The 24,407-nt window shown below is 41.4% G+C and overlaps 1 protein-coding gene across 3 annotated transcripts; it reads right to left on the reverse strand.

The window, feature by feature from the left end:
• Positions 1-633: 633 nt before the first annotated feature.
• Positions 634-23,918, reverse strand: LOC131237567 (uncharacterized). Of its 3 annotated transcripts, none has more exons than XM_058235399.1 (4): positions 23,711-23,918; positions 1,740-1,834; positions 1,546-1,586; positions 634-1,427 (listed from the first exon to the last, which is right to left on the reverse strand). In XM_058235399.1, exons 1-4 carry the CDS (start codon positions 23,900-23,902, stop codon positions 1,402-1,404), a joined length of 354 nt encoding a protein of 117 aa, XP_058091382.1. In that variant the 5' UTR covers positions 23,903-23,918; the 3' UTR covers positions 634-1,401. The 3 variants fall into 3 exon arrangements, with proteins under 3 accessions (XP_058091382.1, XP_058091380.1, XP_058091383.1); XM_058235397.1 differs by having other exon boundaries at positions 1,546-1,598; XM_058235400.1 differs by lacking the exon at positions 1,546-1,586.
• Positions 23,919-24,407: the final 489 nt, after the last annotated feature.

Here is a 24,407-nt window from a genome sequence, read left to right on the forward strand (position 1 = left end):
AGGTGTAAGATCCATGGGGCCCACCTTAGATGTGTGTGGCCTGAAATTAAGGACAATTTGGCCAATGGGAGGGCCACACTTGTACAAAAACTGGATGGTTGATATAACTGGACCAGCCTGATCACTGGACCAGCCTGATTTTCTGGCCACAAAACATTCATGGTGGGGCTCACCATATGATCAGCCCGGACCCGGCACATTTTGGGAGACTCGCAAGTAGCCTTTGGGGCTTATTGATGATTTGAAAATAAGCATACAAATAGATCATGTAATATCATTCAAGTGTCAGACACAGATTTCAGCTATAATACGAACCTTTCTTCTCTACTCACAACTCCTATTAGATTCATTGGAAATAGAGCTACATCATGGTTTGTTACTGAGATTCCCAAACCAAATGAACCTTTCTTCTCTACTCACAACTCCTGGCATGTAATTTGGATTGGAAAAAGCTGGAAAACAGTATCCCTCTTAATGATGTTTTTGTTTTCTACTCCCACCCAAACAATCCTAAATCAATTTACTGAAAAATTTCACTATGCAACCAAGAGTTATATGATCGTCTGTCTGATGACTGATGACATGTAGAGTAAGCTCATGTTCTGATTTGCCACAAGTGGAAACCAGCGTTAAATGTTGGCTGCTGCAAAAAATGCGGCAGCAATGTTCCATTTTGTTGTAGTGACTTGGATGTTTGGCCATGGGGCCAACTATAAACAGGATATCAAAGATGACTATCATGGAACAGAAAACTGTATATACATTTGCCTTAGTTTATAATAAAGATAGTTTAATTAGCTTGAAGCACATGTTAGCTTAGGTGCAGTTGGTAGAACCAAATGTCATTCATGAAATTTAATGATTAATCAGTCTTATTTACTGCAAAATATCACCAAGTTTCATGATATTTAGTGCAACCAAGCACACCCTTATATGAATTATCATATCATGCTCAACCTATGCATATCATCACTAAATGTTCTTACATATGAATTGATATACAATAACCAACTGCATAACAGATGTATAAAAAGAGATTGTCTAACTGACAAGATGGACACAAAGTTATCCAACTGCATATATCTTGTAGAAACAGATATGGCGGCCATAATGAAGAACATTACTTTGGCAAAGATTAACAGAAAAATAAAGCCTAAAGGATAAGCATCTCATCCCCACTGCCAAAAAACTGGCATCCCAATATGGGCCTAACCATCGTGTGTGTTAACTCTAAGTAGCATCCTTTTTAATTGACAGCCCTAGGAAATATTCTTTCAATATTTGGGCAGAACAGTTTTCAAACAATCCACTAGCAAAAAACAAACACTGAAACCTGCATCTGACCTCTTGAGTTGGCAGAACTATCTGCCCATGTCCTTGTAATAGTTGTAACCTGGAGTCTCATTTGGCCTTCAGGATTCTAATAACTGCAATAAATAGCAGCAAGTTGTAATTAAATAAGAAAAAAAAATGAAGGAAAGAGGAAAAAAAAAAGGAAAAATAGTACAGATAAAAGAAAGTTGCAGATGAAAGTAGCACCCATACTTTGGCTGCGTCGCCAAAAAGCATTTGCAATATTGGGTTCACTATGTGACCAACTCCAACCAAAAACAGAAAACAAAGGGATTAGTCTCACTTCAAAAAAGAGGTGGGGCACCCCGTGTCTTTAAAAAAAAAAAAAAAAAGAAGAAGAAGAAGAAGAAGAAAATGAAGGTAACTAAAATGTCACTTGCCATTACCAGCCCATTCTCACTTCAAATATCAAAGACAAAACCACAAAGTTTTCATTAAAGTGAAGCAGCAGCAGTGCTCTTCCTTGGAGCTGCTTGAGTACCTGAAAATGGAAAGTAAAAGAAACAAATGTTCAAGAGAATTCGAGAGAAGAACACGAAAGACGAAATAGCGTAAATCCAAATCAACGACAACAGACCATTCTCGGTAACTTTGCCTTTAGTTGTTTTTTTTTTTTTTTTTCAGCCTCTTTGGGGCCGTTTAGATCATAAGTTACTTAAGTTGCTTATTCCTTAAGTAGCTTATCTTGGTTTCTACCAAAAAAATGACCAAAAGCTATGGATTATGAGAGCTTTTTGCTATGGATATAAACCATAGCTAAAGTATAACAGTTTTAATCCGTAGCTAAAGCATGTTGCAACCCCACAACCTGCTGAAGTTTTACGGTACCCTAAGAGCCTCCATGGGCCTGCCGCAACATGCATGTTTTATCTAAGCCGTCCATCCATTTGGACAGCTCATTTTAAGGCATGAGTCAAAAAAAGGAGGCAGATCGAAGGCTCAAGTGGACCACACCGTTGGAAATAATCGATATTAAGTCGCCGCCATTTATATTTGTGTGATTCACGTGGTCATTCGATCTGCCTCCTTTTTTTGTATCACGCATATAATTAGATTCTAAAATGAATGAATGGATTGGATAAACCATGTACATCATGGTGGACCCCACGAGCCCATGACAGGACCGTCCATGCAATGGCGGTCCCTAAAATTTCAGCTCATTCTTTTGGTAAAAGAAACCTCCACACACTCCCGCCCTCACTTTCCCTTTACCTCTCCATCTCGCCCTCACTTTCCCTCTCTCGCACTCCCTTGCCTTTACTCGCCCTCGCCCTTCTCTCTCTCTCTCTCTCTCTCTCTCTCTCTCTCTCTCTCTCTCGGCGCATCGTCTCCAGCATCATCTCCAGATCTGGTGTGGCCAGCAGCCCCCACCCTTCACCTCTTCCCCAACCAGGTATTCATTTCTCTCAAATGGAGATTTAGGGTTTTTATTTCTAGATCTACAAATCTGCATATTATCATATTTTACAATATTGGAATTAGGGCTTTCCTAAAATCTGTAATGGGAAAAGGATTTGAGCTTTCGTAAAAATCAAATTTATGGTTTATTTTTCTGAATCTGTAATGGGAAAAGGATCATCTTTTCCTTTCATTTCGTGGGTGGGATTTTTCTTCTTTTTTTTTTGACGATTTTGGGGTCTGATCGTGTTGGGTTTGAGGGTGGGTTCTTTTTGTTGTTCGTTTCAACATTTTCTTTTGAGGGTATGATTGGTTTTGTGTTTTGGGGATTTGGGTTACTGGGTTTATGGTAATTTATGCTTTCTTCAGTGGGGGGTTTTGTTTTGGGATTTGATGGTTTTTTGTCCATCTGGATTTGGGTGTTTGGGTATCACATTCCTTTTTTTTTCCCAGCTTTGATGTTGAAATCTCTTTTATAATTTGGATTTCTCCCTTTGTTTGTGAAATTTTAAGGAATCCTGTTCTTATAAAAAATAAATAAATAAATAAAAATAAAAATAGAAAGATTTACTCATTCTTCATGGTTATGAAGTATCTGCCCTTGTTGTAGCAGTAGTTGAACTTGTTGAACATTGTCTCTTGAAGAAAAATTATAGTCTCCATGTAAAAAAAAACAGAGGCACTCGAGGTATTCTCTCTCTCTATTTTTCTCTTTTGATAGCCGAAAATTGGGCAGCAGCCATGGCAGTGGTAGCCATGTCCGCCACTGTCCATGGCCCCCTACATGTTTGAAGAAATGCTTCAACCAATATTCTCGATTGTGTCACATACTCTTTCAGAATATTGATTAATTCCACAGATCTCCAGAACATGTTGGCATCTACCTAGATTCTAGCACGTCCCACACCTTCACATCACAAGCTTTCATTGAATCACAGGCATTTAGATGCACCGTGACCAATTAACCATGGTTAGTTCAATAGAAAGGAAATGGTGAAATTGTCCCAGTATTTATGATATGAGGGAGTAGACCTCAAGTTGCAGTTAATTAACTTCCATTTGTATCTGACATGATGGTAATATAATTGAAATTTGGAGACTGGTTCCTCAATATGAATACCAAGGTATTTGCAATTTTGTCACTTCCACTTCAAGAACTAATTATTTCAGTTCACTTCATTAGTACATACTGTGCCAGTTCTTAATCATCTAGCCTCTACTGTTGAGATCTACTATTAAATTTTAGTAATGGAAGTTCATTTTTTAATGTTCCAGAATATTACAACAAGAAACATTATTTAGCAGCTGAATCTAATATTATGCTTGTAATTGTTGCTCCTCATCATTGCAGGTTCTTATATACAGAGATTGGACATCTTCAGAACATTCACAATAGCCATAGATGTAGTGGATACGAACAATTGCAAGTCGATGATTCTACAAGCATGTTTTTTCTCTCAGGGACAGATTTTCCTGGCCAAGGAAAATGCAAAATGAGACCGGGCTAGAAATTGCGTCTATATATCACACAGATGCCATGTAACTCTTACCATTTTTTTCTTTAAATTATTATTGTGGTGGTCCTGTTACATCTATGAAGTTTTCAATTGTTTTCACCACTCATGTCAAGGAGATTTTACTATTGTTTCTTATTAAAGTTGCTTATTTGTTGATACTGTTCTATACTTTTTCTTTTTCCTGCAATAGGTGAGGATGCATCAATGACTTCATCATTGTCATCATTGAGTGATGAGCCCCAACCAAAAGAGAATTTGTTGTCTATACTCAAAGCCCCAAATTCTATGGGTGAGTGTCCAGAAGTGTCCTTAAAGAATGTAGGTAATTGGAGTTAGTTTTTTTTACTATCGTAGTGAATTTCATTAGTTATACGAAGCTCTTTTTTTAATGCCTCTGTTTTTCTCTTTAACATCCTAAAAGAATTACTTTCTTGCTTCCTATTTCTTGGGTTAGATTAGAGGACTACTGGAAAGCCAGTCTCCTCTGCCTTGGAAGTACCTACTTTCTTGCCTCCTATTTCTTGCATTTGTTGCACACAGTCACATAAATGCTACCACAAATATTAAAAAATGGCATGTTTCACGCATAGTTTTGCAGACACGTTGATGATGGCTCCTTGAAGAACTCATTATCAAGTCATTCTGTCTGGTTCTGGATATTCTCATGGATACTAATCATTGCATTTTTGTTCAATAGGATGATGATTTAGATGAATCGATTTACACTCCAGGTTAATTTGTTGGTTTGAGCTAATCCCTTTTTTTCTTTTACTTTTCTCCATAATCTTTCAAAAAGGGACAAAATCTTCATAATTCATGATTTTACATGCCTGCACACTCCTTTGATCTATTTTCTCCCTTGCTTGTCATATAATAACCATGAACTATTTGCAAGTTCTTGACGAAGCTGATCGAATGCTTGACATGGGATTCAAGCAAGAAGTTCGCTTCATATTGAGCTAGACATCCTCTAGTATGTGATTTGTACAAAAACCATGAAAGAGTTTTGTTGGTTTCTGTTGTAGAATGAGATATTCATGGATATGAATCCGAATGAGCAATGTTGCAAAACAATCTATGGGAGGGACACATTTTCACTATTTTGTTTCTGTTGCAATGTATTTTCCTTTTGTTCTTAGATATGAATATATGGAAATAACTTTGAGTCTTTCCTCATCACCGTTGTCAATCCCAACAAGCAAGCACTTGACTGTTGGGATGAGGAGAATGGGCTAAGTGGGGATTATGCCGCTTTCTGTGAGAATCCCAAGGCAAAAGAATACATTCTTGGGGAACTTACAAAGCATGCCAAAGCAAAGAAGGTAATTAGTAGCTAAACAGTCTGAAGTGATATTTACTCAGTCTTGGGTTTTCAATACCATTTGTCATGTTTTTACTTATTTGGAAGCTGAAAGGTTTTTCTAACTATCTCGTAGACCACTCAAAGCTGAATCATAACTTATTCGTGCTTGGCAGTTAAAAGCTTTCGAAATCCCAAAAGCCGTCCATCTTGACCCAGTACCATTTGACATGGAGTGAGACCTTCTCACCCAACCAAACCTAAAAGAAAATGCGGCAACAGTTGCTCAAATATTACCTGGTTAGCCCTTCTTCATCCTTTCTGGGAGGTCCCTATGAAAAATAACTATGATCTATCAACGCAGTAGCGTTACCTAACTTGAATTATCAATTGATGATAGCTTTAAAATAATTTGCTGAAAATCATGCATTATTGCCTGTATGTTTTTGTGGACATAAAGGAGTGTTGTAGATTAAAGTATAGAAAAATGAGAGTGCCAATATCTAGAAAATGGTTTGGTTTAGGTCTCAAAAGAAATCTCCACTGTCCATTCTGCTATGGTTGTGATTAGAACTTTTCAAGAGTTGGGTGGGCACACTAGATGGGCCACGCGCCAAAGACTACACTAAGGAATCCTGTCTGATTAATGGTGTGATGTTTGTTTAGATTCAATGAATGATTAGGATGGCCAGTGTGTTTTTGTTTCATTTTGTTGTAATTCTAGGTGTAGCTTTGAAAGAAGTTTCTTTGCATGATAACTTTTTTTTTTCTAGCCAGAACAAATCATAAAAAAACATCTGTTTTTGTTTCATTGTGTTGTAATTCCAGGTGTAGCTTTGAAAGAGGATTCTTTTACATCTTTTTCTTTTTAAAAAATGTTGTTACTTTGGCTAATGGCATAAGAACTAATTCTTTTATTTCAGCAAGATGAAAAAAATGTTGTTTCATCTGCGCTTTTCTTTTTGTTTTGGAATCTCTACGATTGTCAATCCGAGTTCATACTTCTATGCAAGTTTGATTTACCATTCCTTTTTCGGTTGAACCTAATGGACAACCTTGATGCTATGGAAAAGCAGGTCTTTGAAACCAAGTTTGCCAAAATTGGAAAGAGATTTGCTAATTCCACATGCATGTGAGCCCTTCCATCCATGTGCATTCCAAGTTTGGACAACAGGTATGTAATTTTTTTAGCAATTTTTAAGTGCCTGCCTTCCATCCATCAACTCTGCCAGATTACTAACCTTTTTTCTCTTGTCTGAATGTATAAATAAAAGACAGTCCACTGATAAATACACCAAAGCACAAACCGAATGGTTAAGCTATGTTTTTTCATTGACAAAAAGAAATGTACAGGGGACCCACATGTTAAGCTATGTTTCTTCATTTCCTTTTGCTACTATCTTTTCTTTTTTTCTTTCTTTTTTAGAAAGACTACTGTCATTTCTATTATATTATAATTATATAATATCTGTAGAATTTTGTGGGTTCTTTTTTAATTTCTATTTTTTGAATACTCTCCTCTATTTTTTCCCATGTAAAAAAATTCATGGGTATTGTAATTTGATGGATTTCTTAGTTAAAATTACATGTTGGGAATCTAAGTCAGCTTTGATTTTTGAATTGAGTATCCTTCTTTCTTCTCATTCCCTTATCTCCTTTTCGAGGAGATGCAGCTCATAGAGCTAGAAAGGCAACTACAACTGGAGATGGAATCCCGGAACAGAGTGGAAAAGAAGCTGAAACTCACGACAAGAAAGCTACATATCCTGGGATGCGATGAAGTGCTAGGAGGTTGAACTCTTATTTTAAGTCTATTCGGATTTTATGAGGAATTTTCGAGGCAGTTTCAGCGAGTAGCTTGGAGTCATCATAACAGTAAGATTTTTTTGTAGCTTGTGGACCCATCTGATGAGTGAACGATACAGATTTTTCTGCTGCCTTTTTCCTTTTATTAAAATGAACACCCGTAGGGAAATGCTTGTCTTGTATTCTTTATAAGCTAGCATTATACCAAAGAAAGTTGTATAAACTTCTTGCAAAAGGTATGTCGATTCACTCTCACTTATCTCATGATTCTTGTTTTCTATGCCCTACAACTTTGCATGTCTTACACCTTCGTATGATGGTTGTTCTTTCTTTCTTATTCTGAATTATTGCTGAGAAATGACTGATGGTTATCATACACATTAATTTGATGTGAAGCTTACTAAAAGAGCTGAGGCTTTGGCGCAAAGCAAGAGTGCCATAGAAAAAGGTTCAATTTTTTAACATTTTTTCATGCATAATTCTTTATTTTCATTGATAATTTCATTGAATTGAAGCTGGGTTTCTTTGTTGTACGGATTCCAAAGAACTCAAGTAGCAATTGGAATCTTTCATGATTGGAACTACTAAACATTTTAAATTTCAAGAATTAGAGGTAAACCATTTATGGCTTGTAACTTCAATATTGTATATAAACAAGTTATAGTTTTTTTTATAGCTATTTTGATTATCTGTTACTGTGAGTGATGAATTTCTAGCTTATTGTGAAGCTTCTTGACATACAACAATGCAAAGATATTGCCATTTTTGTTGTTTATATTTGTAGCAACCATAATCTATTTGTTTTTTCCCTTGTACTGATTGATTTAATATGGATTTCCTTCATCCTGCAAATCAATCATCTGTCACTATGGGTTGGAAATTTCTTAGTAGCTTATAAGCTTTCTTGATGTGGAATGATTTGTAAAAGTTTGTCATTCAAATTCAATTTGCAGTCCATTTCAATTCTGCAACTAAGCAGATCATGATGTAATCTTGGAAATGGCATTAATTCATTCTCAGCTGTCTATTTCTAGCCCATAGTTCTAATGGAGAAAATTGTTGAGGTGGGATAGATTTTGGTAGCTTTATTTTCCTTTTCATGTCATTTTTTTCTTTGTATTGCTCCATTTTTGGTCTGTTTTGCCAGAGCATAAAAGTTTTTGTCAGAGTTACAAATTGCATTTACATTCGCATTCTAATGGAGATGGAATTCTAATTTGTTTTTGGAGGTCTTTTGGAACGTGGAACCTTGCACATATTTTACATGTTCTACATAGAGATACACATGCACCTGATGTACCTAAGGCAGAACCTGTTACAATTGAGCTTTATTGGTATTGTGAATTGTTTTCTGTACAGGGCAAATACATATGAATGAGCGCACTATTGAAAAAAAATGATTGGAATCTTATTGCAAATTCTTTGCTGTTGCTAACCAAGACTGCAAGGAATTGTAAATCAAGAAATGTTGCTGACTCTGAACAGTTTATAGAACCAATACTCAATTCTCTCGAAACGTTGATGACATTGAGAAAACCCTTAAATAAACTCATACTTAACTACATAGTTTTCCTCTATTGTAGTTTAGAAATTCCAATCCCTAAATTGCTGGGATAATGATAATTACGGTGTCACAGTTCGTAGCTCATTCATGAGAATTTAGCATTAAGTACTGTCCAGCAGTTGTGATATTAACACTTCTTTTCTTTTTGTTTATGTGAATTGAATCAATAGTTAATAGAACTAAGCAAATTTCATAGTATGAGAAAAAGGTTAAACAGAGATATCCACAGCCAAACAATAAATACAATGGTTGATCAATTCCTTTTTTCCCTTTATATTTACAGATTTCCCAACTAAAGTTTGGGAGTAGTGAAACCTTTTTCTTAGTTTTCTCATTGTCGAAATCATTCTTTTCATGTTTGAATTGGTTTTCTTTGTATTATCGCACTACCAGTCAGTGCTGCTATATATATGTTTCCACTATTATCCCCCATGGAAACCATTGCAGGTGATCAATTGGCAATTGCTAAGGAAACTGGGCGTCGACTGGGAATGGGTACAAACATGTACCCATCTTCATCTCTTGGTTGTTCATCAATATATGCTGGTTATATCCTCTCTACTGGCAGTAAGAAATCTTGAAGGAAAAAAGAACGGATAGATGGAAAGGTATTGCCTCCTGCAAAATAGAGAGAAATGCAAAGGAGATTTGTGCAAAGGGAAGAGGATCTTTGTAGCATGTGTCAGATCTGGGATATTCATCAGTTGGGGACCAGACTCACCAAGAAAAGGATGATGACTTGATGACATTTTCTTTGTATTTTCAGTATATTATTGTAACTATAACTATAACTGTAACTGTAATTGTAATTGTAATTGTAATTGATTGAAAGAAGTATTGTAATTGATTCATTATTAAATGAATGATTGTAAATGAATGAATGAATGATTATACAGGTGGTAATTGAATGAATAATTATAAATTTTTTAATGTAACAAATAGCTACGGATATTGACTGTAGCTGTTTATCTGACGACCGTAGCTATTATTAAATTCCACACTTTTAGCTACAAATACTATCCGTAGCTGTAGGTACTTTTCGCTACAGAAATAGTTGCTACAGATTATATCTGTAGCTATTTTAATCTATGGCTATGGATTAAATCCGTAGCCATAGGTTTTATACCTATTGTTACGGCACCTACGACTACGGTCGTGCCACGGACTAAAACCACAACCATAGGTATTTAGCTACGGCTTTTATCCATAGCCTTTGCCCGTTTTTCTGGTAGTATATAAACTGAAGTGATTAAGTTACTTTAAATAAATAAAAAAGCTACTTACAATTGATCATAAACCAAACTTACTTAAGAGGTCTCTTGTAACTGTGGAAATCTATGTTTAAGAGGTCTTTTGGGAAATGATTTTGCTCATTTTCAAGGAAAGGTTAGGAAATTGTCACATCAGGGGAAATTGTCACATAGGAAGCATATCCCAAGATATGCATGACGAGCCAAATAGATCCAGTGAACCTGTCCTGGGATATAAGCAATCCCATGGATCTTAAAACAATCCACTGACATCACCATCATTATCTTAAAATTAATCCCATCCCTTGGTTGAACAGATTGAAAGGTAAAATCCCAAGATATGCCGAGCATGCCAAACAGACACAGTGAACTTGTACCAGGATATAGCAATCCCATGGATCTTAAACCAATCCACTGACACCACCATCATTACCTTAAAATCCATCCCATCCCTCCTAATCCCATGGGATTCGCCCGGCCAAACAGGCCCCAGGAGGATTACAAATCCAGTGGGTTTCCACTCCTAGGGGTTCCGAATCGAGGGGGTTCCAAATTCACGCTCCCAAACAGGCCCTTAGGGTCATTTGGCACTGTGGATTCCAATCATGGGGGTTCCCAATCATGGGTGTAACGCCCTAAAAATCGGGGGTCGAGTAGGTACCCAACTCTCGAGTTCTAACGCATCACTTATGCAACATAGATAATAATGATTTGATGTTGTCCATATTGGTGCATAAAACATGAATGAGATTCAACTAAATCAGTAAATCATAATCCAGGGATAGTTGAATTTACGCAAGCGAAAGACTGCGATCGGTGCATAAAATATATAAATCATTGTAGGTCCTCAAAGTATGAACATATTGCCAAGTCAAATAGTTACAAGTATTGTTTCGAAAAACAAAATGTCTAAAAAGTGATGGTCCACTACAAAGTATCAGCCCTGAAGCCCCGTCGATTCAGAACGGTCTACGTAAACCCGCCTGAATACTGCATGTATGAGAATGCCTCCTCATCATCCTTAAAGTCTAGCTCCACCTCGCAGTCTGCGCCATCACCTGAAACTACAACAGGGTCTGGTTGGTGTTTAAAACATCGTCCCGTAACGTGGGAGTGAGTGATCAACTCAGTGGAGCTATAAAGCAAAGGTTAACATGTTATCAATTCAGTCAAGCAGTAATGATAAAGCAGCACATTCAAATATCTCTAAATACTCTGATTAATGCAAGAATGATATGAAATAATGATGCATGCCCTCGCTTACTCTCCTTCAGCGACTTTATCTCACGATCGCGGCATGCAACCCTTCCTCAGTGCTTGACCTATTACGTCAATCGTACACGTAATGCGGTGCATGAACGTGATTACTGAGTTCTTATTAGTCCTTTTTCATACAGTAAGATTTGGAAGCTAAGGTACCTCCCTTATATCAATTCCCAACGATGATCCATTCTAGGGTCGTCAGTCCTAGTAAATCTCATACGATGTTACGGTTCTAGGTCACTGCAAAGGGCTCGTCACCTTATCAGTGCAGGCCTAGTATGTACTCTTGTTGCTACGTAAAGGCTCGTCGCCTCTACGTGGTCTTAGAATATGCTCGAGGTCACTACAAAGGGCTTGTCACCTTATCAGTGTAAGCCGACAGCTCGAATACAGTATTTCATACTACTATATTCGGCTCACGAGGTTGTGTTGCTCACTGGTCACTACGGGTGGGCTCGTCACCCCAACGTAGGCCGACAGCTCGACCACGGTGTCCCATACCACTATGCCCGGCTCATGAGTCTTAGCGGATCAAGGTACCGAGGTTAACGGGATTTTCAATGGTAAGTTGGTACCTTAGGTTCAAGCAGTAGCGTCCATACATGGTGAATATACATCGGGTCAATCGGGTTACTTGACAAGCTCGACTGGTACAAGCGCACATCAAATTGATCGACATGAAGTGCACAAGCACTCCGTGTGGCCTAACCACTGTCGACAACCGAAGTACGACTCAGACTCATCGAACACGTCCTGTGGGGCGAAAACAACCTCAGCCACCAAATCAGGGCCTATTACCGAATGCCTGGACTATATCATAGTCTCAAGCGCATTCAACTTCAGCAGATATTCATATGAGAAAATCAAGGCAGCAATGAATCAATAATTCAATTCATATAATCATTTGAGCATATTAGGAAATACAACTTGAACATGAATTCACACATATACATTCCATACCTAAACAGACACTATAGTATAAATACATGGAGGAAATCATACACATAATTAAGGTAGTTGAGAATCATATAAAGTATAATTTACTAACTATTAGTTCATTCGGACATTTTTACAAACACTTAGACTACACTTTTTAACATACACGACGTATGTTAACCATAACATGTATTGGGGCAAATCCTTTCACCAAGGAGTTGTTACACATACAACTAGTATAAACACACAGCAATTAATCATGGCAAACACATTTTCAAATTTCATACGTGTACGACCCTTTCTACAAATACACGGAATACACTAAACTCAATATAGTTCATATATACCTGAAACGCGAAACAAACATCGTATTTGGCATGTGAAATAGCACCCACGTCAGTAATAAATCATTAACCAACATTGAAAGTTATGAAAACTATAACCTAAACGTTTATAGTCCACACCTTACGCCGATAAACACGTAATGGATTCGTTTTAGACACTTAGTCTTTGTCAACGGCGGATTGGCAACCTATAGCATGAATTAGGTTAGTTATTTCATAACTTACACTATCTGAAACCCTAAAACAGATTAAGGTTAGGTTTTCTTACCTAAGTACGTTGTCGGAAACGCCGAATTTGTGATACAGATAAGGTGGCTAAGTACGTGGAGCAACGGGATTAAATCCCAGGATGAATTTCCAACTCTCTCTCTCTCTCTCCTTCTCTCTCTTTCCTCTCCTCTCTTTCTTAGGGTTTAAAATTCATATGGAATATAAGAGAGAGGGTTTAAGGCCCTTATATGTGCCCAAAACTGATGAGAATGGCCCCAGAGCCATGGTATACTTAGGTTATGTCCAAAGATCGACTGTTCCGATCCAACGGAGCACTTCTGGAGCCCCCTTTTCTGCGTGCGGTCGGACTTAAGCTCCCTGATATTGGATCTAGGTCAGGCTGAGTTTTTGCTCCGATCGAGTTTACAAATCGACCGTAGCGAACCAGTTTCAGTTCAATGGTCACAGTCACTGGATCAAGGACACAAGTACATTGCCATGTATGAAAAATTTTCCCTGATCCGAGCGTGTATTTGGGTCAGATTCTAACGGTCTGAATCCTTATATTTGGCCCGCAAGTGACACAACTCAGATAACATAAATTCAAATTTTATTTCAAAAGATATTCACGTTTCTTACACACTTTGCTCTGGCTCAAGTTGTGCATTTTTAGACCCAATTAAGACTTGATTTCTGAGGGGGTTGTCAAGCCCAATAATGCAGTCATAGCTATATAGTTTTACGGTTATCGGACTTTCGACGTGAGGTCCAGGTCCGATATGGAGTTTCAGTGTGCTCCCGAGGGCAACCGGGTTTAGGGATGGATTCTAGATTTCAGGGTAATGTAGCGTCAATAATTCTGCATAGTTTGGGTCTTGCAGATCATATTTAAAGAGATTAGTGCTAATTTCATAAGTACTTTAGTTTAGAACTTGCTAATATTAACCTAATTTCTAAAGGTTTTGGTCTCGGGTGATTTCTGCCTGAGGTAGTACTCGGGTCCTTGTACGGATTTTTTCGAGACGTTACAATCTTCCCTCCTTAAGGAAAAATTTTATCCTCGAAATTAGTACCTTTTTGTACTCCTTGAGAATCTGAGGGTAGTTCTTTCGGACCTCGGCTTCTGTTTCCCAAGTAGCCTCTTCCTCAGTGTGATGCATCCACAGTACCTTCACAAGTGGGATAACCTTGCTACGCAATACCTGCTCCTTCCTGTATAGGACACGCGTCAGTCGCAGTACATATGTAGCGTCCTCGCTCAACTGTACCTGCTCCCATCTAATAACGTGAGAAGGATCGGGAACGTATTTCTTCAGCATGGATACATGAAATACGTCGTACACGCCTATGAGTGATGTGGGCAAAGCAAGGCAGTATGCTACCGTCCCCACTCGATCAAGTATTTGAAATGGGCCAATGAATCTAAGCGTGAGCTTCCCCTTCTTCCCAAACCGAAAGACTCCCTTCATTGGAAAAACCTTCAAAAATACATGGTCCCCAACCTCGAACTCTAACGGTCGTTGTCTAGTATCGGCGTAGCTCTTCTATCTGCTGTGCTGCCAAAAGTCGGCGCCTAATGATGTCGACTTTCTCTAAAGTCGCCTAAACTAACTCTGGGCCAATCAGGCTCTTCTCGCCAACCTCTGCCAAGCAATGCGGTACCCTACATGGACGCCCATATAGTGCCTCGTAAGGAGTCATGCTAATACTCGCCTGGAAGCTGTTGTTATAACCGAACTCTGCATAAGGAAGATAGTCATCCTAACTGTCCTTGAAATCCAGCACACAGGCTTGCAGCATATCCTCCAACACCCGATTCACCTGTTCTGTCTGCCTGTTAGTCTGTGGGTGGAACGCGGTACTGAACTTCAGCTTTACACTCATTGCTTCCTGGATACGAGTCTAGAAGATAGATGTGAATCGCGTCTCGGTCCGACACGATCTCTAAGGGAACTTCATGCAGACGCACAATCTCCTTGATGTACAACCTGGCCAACTCATCTACAGAGTTCGAAACTCTGATAGGGAGGAAATGAGCCGATTTCATCAACCGGTCCACGATCACCCATATGGAGTCATACCCCTTCCTCATCTTCGATAACCCTAAGATGAAATCCGTAGAGATGAAGTCTCACTTCCATTCAGCAATGGGTATGGGCTGAAGCAGTCCAGGAGGTCGGCGATGCTCTGCCTTGACCTGCTGGCATGTGAGACAACGGGACACGTAATCTGCTATGTGGGCCTTCATGTTATCCCACCAGTACGATCTCTTCATATCGCAATACATCTTCATACTTTCAGGGTGCATCGCCATCTTCGAATTATGCGCAGCCTCAAGAACTTTCCACCTCAGATTGTGAAGATTTGGGATGCATAGGCGGTCACGGTAACGTAAGCCCCCATCCGTACCAACTCTCCACTCGGCGTCCTCACTGCCGCTAGCCTGCTCTCGAAGCTTAGACAATCGTCTATCGCCCTTCTGGGCCTCAATGATCCTATCATCAATAAGTGGCCGCACATGAAAGTGCGCGACGCTCTCGAACGACTCCTCCATGGTGAGCTTCTGCTCGAAGTCTCACACGAACTCTACCATACCCCATTCTGCCACCATTAGCGGAGCAGCAAACTCTATGGTCTTCTTGCGGCTCAACGCGCCAGCCACAAGGTTGGCCTTGCCAGGATGGTAAAAGACTTCGAAGTTGAAGTCTTTCAAGGTCTTCATCCATCGTCGCTACCTCATATTCAAATCCCTCTACGTGAATATGTACCTAAGGCTCTTGTGGTCGCAAAAGAACTCGAACTCTTCTCCATAGAGGTAATGTCTCCAGATCTTCAAAGTAAAGATGACGGCCGCTAACTCCAGGTTGTGCGTAGAGTAGTTTTCCTCATGTTTCCTCAACTGTCGTGATAGGTAGGCAATAACGCTATCCTTCTACATCAAAACACCGCCCAAACCGACGCATGACGCGTCCGTGCATATTGTATACTTGACCCCTTGCTCTGGCAATACTAGCACAGGGGCAGATGTCAACTTGTCTTTCAACTCCTGAAAAGCTGCCTCTGCCTTTTTATTCCAGGCGAACTTAAGATCCTTCCGAATCAACTGAGACAAAGGTCTGGTTATCTTAGAGAAGTCCTGAATGAATCGTTGATAATACCCTCCCCGCCCAAGAAAACTCCTCACCTCAGTAACGAACCAGGCTACTTCCAGTCCTGAACTACGATTACCTTGGCAAGGTCCACGACTATCCCTTCCTTGGACACCACATGTCACAGAAACTTGACTTCCTCTTTCCAGAAGTCGCATTTCTTGTATTGTGCGAACAACTGGTTCTTCTTCAGAGTATCCAAGACTGCTCGCAGGTGTTCCTCGTGCTCTTCCCGACTCTTAGAGTATATCAGGATGTCATTAATAAACACGATGATGAATCGGAATAGAAACAGCCGAAATACCATGTTCGTCAGGTCCATGAACATGGCTGGTGCATTCATAAGGCCGAACGACATCACGAGAAACTCATAGTGTCCAAAACTGGTCCTGAACGCCGTCTTCTGCACGTCCTCATCCCTGACGTGCAACTGGTGATATCCCGACTGCAAGTCAATCTTCGAGAAATACTTTGCTCCCTTCAACTGATCAAACAAGTCATCTATCCTGGGCAAAGGATACTTATTCTTTACCGTCACTTAGTTCAATCTGCGATAATCAATACATAATTGCAGAGATCCATCCTTCTTCTTTACGAACAACATGGGTGCTCCCCATGGAGACACGCTGGGTCGTATAAAGCCTACATCCAACAGATCATCGATCTGTTTCCTCAGCTCCTCCATCTCACACGGGGCCATGCGATAGGTTGGAAGAAATACAGGTGTCGTGCTAGGCATTGGATCGATGGAAAAATCAATTTCGTGTTGAGGGGGTAATCCAGGTATCTTCCTGAACACATCTGAGAACTCTTTGACCACAGGAGTGTCCTCAAGCGTTGGACCATGAACATCCTCCAGCATGGAAGCGTAATAACCAATGCGATAGGGCCAACTGACCTACACTGGGAATGCAAAGGTCGTACCCTCTGGTCCACAGGCTGTCACCACCCTAGTATCGTAGTCGATCTCTGCCTTCATCTCTGTGAGCCAATCCATACCGAGAATGACATCATAATAATGTAATGGGGTGACAATCAAGTTGAGGAGGATTGTCTAGCTCCCTACATCTATCAAACACCCCTTATAGATCTTGGTAGCGTCCAAGAAAGTCCCTGTGGCGGTAAGGATTCTCACCCCAACCATAGGACTAGTTTCCAACCCCAGCCGCTTGACTGCTGCGCACGATATGATAGAGATAATGGACCCGGTGTCCACCAATAAGAAGACTGGAGTACCTTGGATATGTGTCGTAATATCAAAAGTCATAGGTGTTGTAGGTGCTGCATCTGATGCCTCGGCTGTAAGTGAGTGCACACGAGCCTGCTGAAAACGGTTAGGCTGAGGTACCATAAGCCGTTGAAGCGGCCTAGATCGAGTTGCAGGTGGTCGGAATGATGGATGAGCTGGTGCAAACCGTAGAGGTGGTGCTGATATAACTTGGGGATGCTGGCGGTTGATCCTCTGGGGTGGTGAGAAGCCATTATCTCTCATCCTAGTGAAGCAGTTCACCTCCGTGTGGCCAGGCCTCTTGCAGTAGGCACACCACACATCATGTCGCCTCACTGGGGCAAGTGGGGCCAGCAGCCTCGGCGGTGAGTCTGTGCGCGGCCTCTTACCGAGGAACGGTCTACTCGGAAGATCAGGTCGAGGCCTGGGAGCCATAGGTGCTCGCATACGGGACTGCCTGTCCCCGTCCTGCTCAGCCCGCATAGACATGCTCACTAGCTCAGCATAGCTGAGTACACTAGTGCAGCACATCTTCAAGCGGATCTCGAGTCGCAGGCCCTAAGAAAATTGTCGCATCCGCATCAGCTCATCCGTCAGAATCAACGGGGCGTACCTTCCCAACTCCGTAAATCTATTTTCATACTCTGCCACTGTCATCCCTCCCTATCGGAGGTGAAGGAACTCACTCTCCTTCTCGTGGCGATAGGTGATGGGATAATATTTCTCGTGGAAGCGGGTCTTAAATACTACCCACGTCCATACGTGTCCGATCGCAACAGTACGGAGGACACTGTCCCACCATAAGCTGGCCTCCTTCTCAAACATGAAGGTGACCAACTCCACCTGCTCAGGCTCTGTGCAGTGCAGAGGCTTTAGCATCTTAGAGATATGGTCAAGCCAATACTTGGCCTCCTCGGGTCTGTGAGAACCCGCAAAGGTAGGGGGCCGCAAGCGCTGAAATCGCTCAAAAAGGACGCTAGCACTCACATTCCCAGCAGGGGGCACAGGTGATGTAGGTGGAGCCACGCCCATGCCCTAGGCAAAAATCCTTGCCATAGTGGTCAAAAACTGCTGCTGCTGCTGCTGTATCAACATCATCTACTCTAACCTATCAGTAGGGGGATCTGACTGAGGTCCGGATGGTGTCGAAGAGGACGCACGGTTCTGCTCTGAAACCGGTGGTACAACAGGTGTAGGCCCATTGGTGGGGCCAGTGGCCGGCTGAGAATCCGACATAGTGTTAGAGGGAGGCGGGCCCGAACTGGGGTCCGTATGGCTATCGCTTAGGGGAGGTGCCCCGTCAAACGACTCGCCAATAGTGAGACTTACCGTACTTCGTGCGGCCTTAGATGGCATTCCCTATATACAACATAGGGTGCAACCCAGGTCAGATTCAGCATGCCTACTAACTCAACCACACAACATTCACACATAGTTTAAAGAAACTTCATGCATTTCACTTACCAAAATTGTCACAATTACATGAGATACGACATTACATGAATTATGACAGGAAATGCATGAGTTATTACAAGCAAGGCTGCAAACATTAAAACAAACTAACAACCACAAATACACTTTCTACCTACAATACTACTAGCCCATAAACATTGAAACACAGACATCCCTAAACAGCAACAAAAAAGCTATAGGGCAACGGCATGGACGACTAGACATCTGAGTCTGGTGACGGAGGAGGGGCGCCCTTATCCTATAGGCAGCATAGGATAGCTTTTAAGGTGCGAGTCACCTTCTTAAACTTGTGTTTCACAAGGGCCCGGGTATCAATGATCTCCTGTCACAGGGTAACCTGTCACAGGGTAACCTGGTCCTCTTCAAGTCAAGCTAAGCGGGCTTCCCTAGCAGCCTGATCAGTGTCATGCTCTGGTGCCATAGGAGGGGAGCTCTCATCCGTGTCATGAGCCTCCACGTCTTCTTCCTGTTCTTCCTCTATCTCTTCTCTGCTCTCCTCCTCGCTTTCATACTCCTCACTAGCCGTCTCGTCCTTACTCTCATCGAGTCGGGCTTACCGCTTCCGCGGCCCAATTTCCATCTAATTGAGAGCAGTTTCGTTGATGTAATGGGTCAGCACCGGCATTTTCGCCCCAAGTCTATAGCCAAACTCACGTGCAATCTTGCATATGAGTCGGCCGAATGGGAGCGAATCAGACGTTCTAGTGGAACTGCGGTAAGAATTATTTATCGCAGAACATGCATAGGCATGCATAACTTCTCTCCCTGCCCCACTTGGTATAAGAAATCTACCATCAGACGGGTGCACTCGCTGTGGTTGCTCCACCTGGGGTACACGTTGTACGTGAAGATGTGGTGGAGCAGGCGGAAGTCGTTAGTCATATTAGTTGCTAGGAAGCTGTTGTTTGGATTCCAATAGGCCAGTTATCCACAAAGGAATCGTGTGCAACGATTCCTTTCACATGCACTCCTCAAATTCTTCTCACTTACATGGGTCTCACCAAGCGGCATTCTCATGAGTCGGGCTATCAAGCCAGCATCAATTGTGGCCTCTCGATCTCTACCCACTGGGATCTTGAACTGCAAGAGCTCCAGCATAGGCTGTCGAATGTGGGCGTAGAAGGCTCAGACTGTGCCCACATTTGCGCGGTACTCACCCTCAAATACGGGACCTCACCTTGCCTCGACCAGGCGGTCCATCACCAGATATTGCCCAAAGAGCCTCTCATCCACATGAGCTTCAAAAAGGATCCTGTGACCATAAAATCTCTCATGAGACATATCCGTCAAAAGGATCCTTTTGAGGGGAGCCCTGGGATCAAGCTCCCGCTTGGTCCTTATCTCTCGATCGACACTTGCACTTGCGGTGGCACCTCTTGGCCTCCTTGGACGAGTAGGGCGACTAGGCCCGGCTTCATCCACAGGAGCCCTTTTTTCCCATCATAGAGAGAATGGTGAAAATCGAGAAAAAGGCCGTTACAAGCTTGAATAGAGCCATTGGAGTGGAATGATATGTGGGGAATAGGATGGGTTGTTGGACTTGGAGGTATATGAGACACAAATGAGAGATTTGTGTACTCAAATTGAAGGAAAAGAGAGAGATAGGAGAGGGTTTTGATGGAAAATGATGGAGGGGTGTGTGTATTGAAGGAAAATGAGTAAATGGGTAAATGGAGGGGAGATTTGAGAGAGAAACAAGGGTTTTTGAAGAAAAATGAAAGCTTGGAGGGGTGAGAAATGAAGGAGGGGAGCAAATGGGGTGTTTAAAACCATCCCCACATGATTCGGTGGGCCACACAGCACCACATTAGCGCCGACCTGCGTCGGCCCGACAGGCCGGACCGCCCAATCGGCGAGGCCCTCGCCAGTCTCTGGACATTCCGGCGATGGCTCGCCGATGGGGCGATGGCCTCCCCCCCCCGGGTGCCGGAAACATGCGAGGCCCACTCTGAGTCCCCCCAATTCATACGGTTTGGGCCCCTGACTCTATCTCGAGTCGTTTCGGGTCCTATCTCATTTACATTCACATTCTCTGCATCGTTTGAGGTTGGAATGGGTTAAATCTCCGTATAGACCCGTCGATTGACGATCTAGAAGTGACCCGGGATCATTTCACGTGATCACGGGTGTGTACGGGCTCGATCTCGGTGGTCGATTTTGGTGAATTTCACCGATTGGCGAAACTGGGAATCCTATGCCTGTTTCTACATTTTCTCGCACCCTCCTAGGTCAAAGCACGTCAGTGTGTGTCCAGGTGCAGTTTAATTCAAATCATGCTTTGATACTAACTTGTAACGCCCTGAAAATTGGGGGTCGAGCAGGTACCCAACTCCCGAGTTCTAATGCATCACTTATGCAACATAAATAATGATAATTTGATGTTGTCCATGTTAGTGCATAAAACATGAATGAGATTAAGTTAAATCAGCAAATCATACTCTAGGGATAGTTGAATTTATGCAAGCGGAAGACTACGATCGGTGTATAAAATATATAAATCATTATATGTCCCCAAAGTATGAATGCATTACTAGGTCAAATAGTTACAAGTATTGTTTCGAAATACAAAATGTTCAAAAGTGATGGTCCACTACAAAGTATCAGCCCTGAAGCCCCGTCGATACAGAACGGTCTACGTAAACCCGCCTGAATACTGCATGTATGAGAATGCCTCCTCATCATCCTCATCATCCTCAACCACGGTGTCCTATACCACCATGCCCGGCTCATGAGTCTTAGCAGATCGAGGTACCAAGGTTAACAGGATTTTCAATGGTAAGTTGGTACCTTAGGTTCAAGCAGTAGCGTCCATACATGGTGAACATACATCGGGTCAATCGGGTTACTTGACAAGCTTGACTGGTACGAGCGCACATCGAATTGATCGACATGAAGTGCACAAGCACTCCATATGGCCTAACCACTGTCGACAATCGAAGTACGGCTCGGACTCATCGAACACGTCCTATGGGGTGAAAACAACCTCAGCCACCAAATCAGGGCCTATTACCGATTGCCTGGACTATATCATAGTCCCAAGCGCATTCAACTTTAGCAGATAATCATATAAGAAAATCAAGGCAGCAATGAATCAATAATTCAATTCATACAATCATTTGAGCATATTAGGAAATATAACTTGAACATGAATTCACACATATACATTCCATACCTAAACAGACATTATAGTATAAATACATGAAGGAAATCATACACATAATTAAGGTAGTTGAGAATCATTTCTCAACAATCATATAAAGTACAATTTATTAACTACTAGTTCATTCGGACTTTTTACAAACACTTAGACTGCACTTTTTAACATACACGACGTATGTTGGCCATAACATGTATTGGGGCAAATCCTTTCGCCAAGGAGTTGTTACACATACAACTAGTATAAACACACAGCAATTAATCATGGCAAACACATTTTCAAATTCCATACGTATACGACCCTTTCTACAAATACACGGAATACACTAAACTCAATATAGTTCATATATACCTGAAACGCGAAACAAACATCGTATTTGGCATGTGAAATAGCACCCACGTCAGTAATAAATCATTAACCAACATTGAAAGTTATGAAAACTATAACCTAAACGTTTATAGTCCACACCTTACGCCGATAAACACGTAATGGATTCGTTTTAATTTAGACAATTAGTCTTTGTCAACGGCAGATTGGCAACCTATAGTATGAATTAGGTTAGCTATTTCATAACTTACACTATCTGAAACCCTAAAACAGATTAGGGTTAGGTTTTCTTACCTAAGTACGTTGTCAAAAATGCCGAATTTGTGATACAGATAGGGTGGCTAAGTGCGTGGAGCAACGGAATTAAATCCGAGGATGAATCTCTAACTCTCTCTCTCTCTCTCTCTTTCTCTCTCTTTCCTCTCCTCTCTTTCTTAGAGTTTAAAATTCATATAGAATATAAGAGAGAGGGTTTAAGGCCCTTATATGTGCCCAGAACTGATGGGAATGGCCCTAGGGCCATGATATACTTAGGTTATGTCCAAAGATCGACTGTTCCGATCCAATGGAGCACTTCTGGAGCCCCCTTTCTGCGTGTGGTCGGACTTAAGCTCCCTGACATTGGATCTAAGTCAGGCTGAGTTTTTGGTCCGATCAAGTTTACAGATCGATCGTGGCAGACCAGTTTCAGTTCAATAGTCACCGTCACTCGATCAGGGCCACAAGAACATTTTCATGTATGGGAAATTTTCCCTAATCCGAGGGTGTATTTGGGTCAGATTCTGATGATCTGAATCCTTATATTTGGCCCGCAAGTGACACGACTCAGTTTACTTAAATTCAAATTTTATTTCTAAAAATATTCACGTTTCTCACACACTTTGCTCTGGGCTCAAGTTGTGTATTTCTAGACACAATTAAGACTTGATTTCTGAGGGGGTTGTCAAGTCCAGTAATGAGGTCATAGCTGTATAGTTTTGCAGTTATCAGACTTTCGACGTGCTGTCCAAGTCCGATATGGAGTTTCGGTGTGCTCCTAAGAGCAACCGGGTTTAGGGATGGATTCTAGATTTTAGGGTAATGTAGCGTCAATGATTCTGCACGGTTTGGGTCTTGCAGATCATATTTAAAGGGATTAGTATTAATTTCAAAAGTACTCTAGTTTAACACTTGCTAATATTAACCTAATTTCTAAAAGTTTTGGTCCTGGGTGATTTCTGCCTGAGGTGGTACTCGGGTCTTTGTACTGATTTTTCCGAGATGTTATAATGGGGGTTTCCAATCATGGGGGTTCCGAATCCATGGGGTTTCCAATCATGTGGATTTCGAATCCATCGGGTCAACACAAAACTCAAAAGTGGGCCACACCACAAGGGAACAGTAAGAATGAGAACCACCACTATCAATCGATTGAGAGAGAGAGAGAGAGAATTACCTCAATGTTTGTGGAGAGATCGACAGGAAGAGAGAGAGGTGGGAGAGATCTGTAGGGCTGGCACTGGGAGAGGGACAGACGGAGAGGAGAGCGTATGAGAGGGAGAGAGAAACAGAGAGTCGGTTTAGGGCTGGTTAAATGAAAGGTAGGGAATAGGTGGCTAACGTCAGCAAGTTCTGTGGGTCCCATCATGAGGTATGTGTTATATCCCAACTATCCATCCAACTGGCGAGCTCGTCGCAAGGCTTGAGACGAAAAATAAGATAGATCTAACTATCAAATGAACCACACTGAAAAAAGCAGTGGGGGATTGAACGTCTACCATTGAAACCCTTTTGAGGCCATAAAAGTTTTGGTTCAAGCTGATTTTGTTTTTCCCTTCATCGGGGCCTGTATGATTTAATCAATAGATTGGATGTCAAATAAACAGTATAGTGGGCCTTAAGGAGGATTTTAATGGTGGATATCCAATCATTATTATTTTCCTTATGATGTGGTCCACCTTAGATTTATATCCCTATCATTTTTTTGGATCAAGCCCTAAAATGATCTGTTAAAATGGATGAACATAATGGATGATATACATACATCATGGTGGGGCCCACGGAGCACCGAATACCAACCACCGGGCTATTGTCAGGGGGAGTAGCCAATCTATTCCCCATCCCCGCTGGTATTTGTGGTGTGGTCCATTTAA

Source organism: Magnolia sinica, chromosome 2, assembly GCF_029962835.1.
Source record: "Magnolia sinica isolate HGM2019 chromosome 2, MsV1, whole genome shotgun sequence".
NCBI lineage: Eukaryota > Viridiplantae > Streptophyta > Magnoliopsida > Magnoliales > Magnoliaceae > Magnolia > Magnolia sinica.